General features: G+C 32.6%; 1 protein-coding gene across 2 annotated transcripts in view; it reads right to left on the reverse strand.

Moving 5' to 3' along the window:
• LOC115212288 (lactadherin) overlaps positions 1-5,291 on the reverse strand; it is a 134,848-nt gene extending 129,557 nt beyond the window's left edge. The window contains exon 1 of one of the 2 annotated variants that reach the window (XM_029781130.2): positions 4,245-5,291. In XM_029781130.2, the coding sequence (XP_029636990.1) occupies positions 4,245-4,389 (145 nt within the window). In that variant the 5' untranslated portion in view covers positions 4,390-5,291. The remainder of the gene's footprint in view (positions 1-4,244) is intronic. The other variant, XM_029781131.2, reaches the window with a different exon arrangement.
• Positions 5,292-5,835: the final 544 nt, after the last annotated feature.

Raw genomic sequence — 5,835 nt, forward strand, 5'->3', positions numbered from 1 at the left:
CTATTAATATTTTTACGTGAACAAACAAAAAGAAGTAGCAGCTAAATCTCCCCCAAATCTCTTTCTACTAACTAGAAAATGTATCTCGTTAAATATTGTATTCCGGTATACATAATTCCTTAATAATATTATAATACATAGCTTAGTCACGGATAGAATGTCTTTAGATATGTTTGTGTAATGAAGGTTGAAATGTGGTTAAACAACGACAATGGCACCAACTGCAACAACATAAGTTTCAAACCAGCTAACACCAAAAAGCAGTTTCCGTCAACACTTTATTTCATCTTTGCTATATTTTACTAACACCTTATATCCCTCGTACCTTCTTACATTTACACTACCTTATTTCGTTTGTGCCTTATTTAATCTATATTCTATATTCTATTTCATCTATTTCCTACTTCATTTATGCATTCCTTCATCTATAATTTATAACTTATTCATTCTACTTCATGATTACCTTATTCAAACTTGTGCCTTCCACCATCTATACACTTTCTTCATATTCGTCTAATACAGTGGTTCTCAAATCTTGGGATTCTATTTGACCCCTGTGGGTCCATGTAAGAGTTTGTTGTTGACTAATTCTAACTTTACGTTTGTTCACATAAATGTGCAATAAATTGGTTATATTTCTATCATACATAAGATATTTTAACAATTTTTTTTAATATAATTCCTAATAATATTTAATTAAAAAAAATATTACAGGGTCCACATGAGTAAAATAGGAATCAAAGTGTTCCATAGGTAAAAAAAATGGTTGAGAAACACTGCTCTGAAGGAGAGTTGAGTTCAAATTAGCTATCCTGGGATCAATAAAACATCGTTTGAATACATTATCGAACCCACAATATATGTGATCTCGTTAGGATGCGGGGCGAAATGCTTAGCGGTATTTCGTCTGCCGTTACATTCTGAGTTCAAATTCCGCCGAGGTCGACTTTGCCCTTCATCCTTTCGGGGTCGATTAAATAAGTACCAATTACGCACTGGTGTCGATATAATCGACTTAATCCGTTTGTCTGTCCTTGTTTGTCCTCTCTGTGTTTAGCCCTTTGTGGGTAATAAAGAAATAGGTATTTCGTCTGCCGTTACGTTCTGAGTTCAAATTCTGCCGAGGTCGACTTTGCCTTTCATCCTTTTGAGGGTCGATTAAATAAGTACCAGTTACGCACTGGGTTGATGTAATCGACTTAATCCGTTTGTTTGTCTTTGTTTCTCCCCTCTATGTTTAGCCCCCTGTTGGCAATAAAGAAATAAATATAAGTGATCTCATAATAACAATTTCTACATGAAACACAAGGCTAGTAAATTTGAGAGTAAAGACAGTAAATTATATCGACCCCAGTACTTTAATAGTATTTCGATTTTTTCAAAACGCGAAGAAAGACATGACACGTGAAGTTGACTTCGGCAGAATTTGAACTCTGAACGTACATAGCTGGAGGAAAACCGGAAACTGTTGTAATTTGTCCGATGCTCTAACTATTCTGTTTTAATTATCATAGAAAACCATAATATAAGTTGTAGATGGAATAGGAAGAGATGATATGGTATGACGTTAAGTTCAAATTCAGAGTAATTCTTTTCCAAACAGGCAAGACCTCTCCGCACGTCCCTCATGTGTAAAATGTATGAAAGCTACAACTGCACGCTTTAACATTTCGTCTCTTATACTGTCGGGTGTCTGCAAATCAGCTATTATTTCAGGAAAAGTGAGACCAAAGACGAGATCACAAGGCTTAATAATTTTAAATATACGATTTCTATTCTAGTAATATTCTGATAAAAGCACTTCGTTAAATAAGCGTGAATATGTATTTATCAATATACATACATATGTGTTTCAATGTATATGTGTGTATAGATATATATATATATATATATATAATATATATATATATACACATATACATATATATATTCTTTTACTCTTTTATTCTTTTATCTGTTTCAGTCATTTGACTGCGGCCAACCAGGAGCACCGCGTTTTAGTCGAGCAAATCGATCCCAGGAATTATTCATTGTCAGCCTAGTACTTATTCTATCAGTCTTTTTTTGCCGAACCGCTAAGTAACGGGGACGTAAACGCACCAGCATCGGTTGTCAAGTGAAGGTGGGGATCAATCACAGACGCACAAATATATACTCACAGACACACACACACATATTTCAGTTTCTGTCTACCAAATTCACTCTCAAGGCTATAGTAGAAGACACTTGACCAAGGTGCCACGAAGTGGGACTGAACCCGGAACCATGTGGTTGGTAAGCAAGCTACTTACCACACAGTCACTCCTCCTCCTATATACATACATACATACATACATACACACATACATACATATATATATATAACATACATACATACATGCATATATATATATATACACATACATACAAACATATATACATATATATATATATATATCCTATCTGATGAGTAGTCTATATTGCCAAATTGCAAAAGTTGACGCGAAACCGATGATAATCTTCTGACTGTTTATACACTATAACCAATAACATACTTCTCGATAATATTAAAGCATATATTTATATATGTGTGTGTGTGTTATGCATACACACACGCACACATGTATACATAAATATATGTTTATATTTGTATTTATATACATATATATATATATATATATATATTATGTGAAATAGAAAGATGAATAATTCACCAATAATATATATATATATATAATATATATATATATAATATATATATATATATATAGTTCGTGAATACTACCTGCAATTTTTTTTTCCTCTGTCCTCCAGTCTCGGGATCTTCTTTCTCCTATGTTTCCGACGAAGAGCTCCGCTCGAAACGTCAAACCCTCCTTCTTCCCTTCTTTCCTGAGCGTCCAATAATACTTTATTTGTTCCACATCCTTGCGTTGTTGTCTTTTTGTTTTCTTGTTTGGATTAACTTTATATATATATATATATATATATATATATATATATATATATATAGAAACATATATACATATATAGTTATATACATGTGAATATAATGAACACACACACACGCACTCACCCACACAAATCTTAATAAATGCATAAAATGCATAAAAGCCAAGGAAGTATCCAAGAAACAGCAACCAAATATTTCTGAACTCACAATCTACAAACTTAAACAGAACATGGTTCTAGACGTACCCCTAAATTGACAGGGTAGTCACGGACAGATCATCAGTTCGTGCGGTTAGGATTGACAAAAAAGCAACAAATCTTTGATTTTAAAATTCACACACATTTACTTACATAGTGCAATTTTTGCATTATCTAAGTAAATAATTTAAAAATAAAAAAGAATAACTGTAAGCTATATTATATATATATATATATATAGATATTATATATATATATATATATATATATAATATATAATATTATTAATTATATATTTTAGGAAGCTCCTGATGATTTCTTTTGAATGAAACAGTTCTAGTCCTGTAGAAGCTCCTTCTATAAAATAAATTAATTTACTCTGCTATGTATTGAGTACCTTATTTACTGTGGTTAACCTCGACTCAACCCGGGACCTACATATATATTATATATATATATATATATATATATATATAATATATATTATATATATATATATATGTTATTATTCGTTTCAGCCATGCGGCTAGGGTCATGCTGCAGCACCATATGTGTGTGTGCATTTAAATTAATGTTTTTGAGAATAATATATATTTAAATGAATATTTAGAATAATAATTAGATATTTAAAAAATAATAGTTTGATCAATCTATATTTTAAATCAATATATATTTGAATGAATATGTATTGATATATATATTGAAAATAATATATAAATAAACATATGTATTTAAATTATTATGTATTTAAATTGATATGTACATTTAAATTCTATATTTGTATTAATGTATATTTTTATAAATATTTTAAAATCTAACCTACAGTTTTTTTCGATATATTTATGAAGTTTAAGAACTTAGTTACCAGCAAATGTTAGTATTTAAACAAAATGTTGTTGATATTATAATTAACATTGTAATTAACCACCTTTACCTCCCCTCTGTTTCCAAGTTAAGTTGTCTTAAAGCTATAATACATCGACTTTTCAATGCACCCACAATCTTATCAAGTGCGAGTGTGTGTGTATGGCGTGCGTGAAACTGTGAGACCATATAAGTAGTAGTAGTACTCGTAGTAGTAGTAGTAGTAGTAGTAGTAATGGAGCGTGACATACCTGCAGTGACTTTTGGAAGAAAAATTCCGAGTAGAGAAAAAAGGAGCACATGGACGATTGGCCCCAATTGGAGTTTGAGGGGGCTGCGGTGACACCAGTAAAGTCCTTTCCTGTGTAAACGGTACAAGTTTCCATCCATCTTCATCCTGTCATTTAACCTGTCCCCTAATATATGTGTGTGTATGTTAATATTATATATAAATTTGTGCGCGTGTGCGCGCGCGCGTAGGAACGTATGTCTTTGTGTAAGCTAAAAGCAGGTAAAAGTGTAGAAATAAATAAGAGTAAAATAGCACATTTTTGTCTTTATGATGAGTATGTATATATGTAAGTATGTATTTGTATGTATATATGTGTGTGTAGGATTTAGTTGTGTATGGAGAATTTAGTAATATACGCTGTAGAGTCTTCGCTACAAAAACTTGAACTAAGTTTTAAAAGCTCTAAACTTCACTTGTTCAACGTTTTGTATTTGTTTGGCGAGCAAGTGAGGTTTTACCTGGTGTATTTCGTCTGTGCCATCTTTCTAAGGTAATTCCCTGACGGAGCTGCATAGCGGCTAACATTACAACACTGGAGCCAGCATGCGACACACGACCAATCTACTTGCCTCTCTAGATATATATATATATATATATATATATATATATATATATATATCCGGACTACATTTTCAGGAGGTATTTGCATATATCTACATATGCATGCGCATACGCATATATTATCACATGTATGTAGTTTATAACTTTATATATGTTTTGTGTGTGTATATATATATGTAAGCAGATAGTATATTTGTATGTTTATTCGTATATCAAAAGGCAATTAACTACACGAAAATCAATAAATGAACGAAAGTCGTCAATGAAGAGAGAGTTCAGTAGTATGGTAGTTTCTAAGTGGAGCTATAGTGAAAGAAAACAATCCATCTGTACAAGAAATATCTCATTATGCATGTGTTGTCAGTTGTTATGGCTGTGTTTACGTTTAAGAGCGAAATGTAACAACTCAGAACGTGATCACAATAGCAGCAGTAGCAGCAGTAATGGTGGTAGTGACAGTAGTAATAGCAGTGGCAGCAGCAGCAGTAGCAACAGCATTAATAGTAGTAGTAGTGGTGGTGGTGGTATGCAGTGCTGGTGGTGGTGGTGGTGGTGGCGGCAGATGTTCCACTTTTTTTTTAATGCTTTAAGGGAAATGCATCCGTGTCAAGATTACGTCGGAAACTTACTTCAACAGAGAAAGTTTTGCTAACTCATCTCAGTACATACATACATATATATATATACACATGATATATATGTATATAATATATATATACAAATTTATATACATACATATACAGACATAAGCGCGCGCGCACACACATGGTCGCAAACGTACACGTACACGCACACCCATACACACACGTCGTTTATTAGTGAGGGCAGCAACAGGATTTAGTGACAGCAAGCAGCAGTGACTTTAAAATATCGCCAGAAGTGATACTACATAGTTGGGACGACTAAAATACCAAACATAACTACATACGACAAACTGCCGAAGGTGTGTTTATAAGAGTGTGCGTGTGTGTGTGTGTGTGTGTGTGTGC

Source organism: Octopus sinensis, linkage group LG5 (assembly GCF_006345805.1).
Source record: "Octopus sinensis linkage group LG5, ASM634580v1, whole genome shotgun sequence".
Lineage (NCBI taxonomy): Eukaryota > Metazoa > Mollusca > Cephalopoda > Octopoda > Octopodidae > Octopus > Octopus sinensis.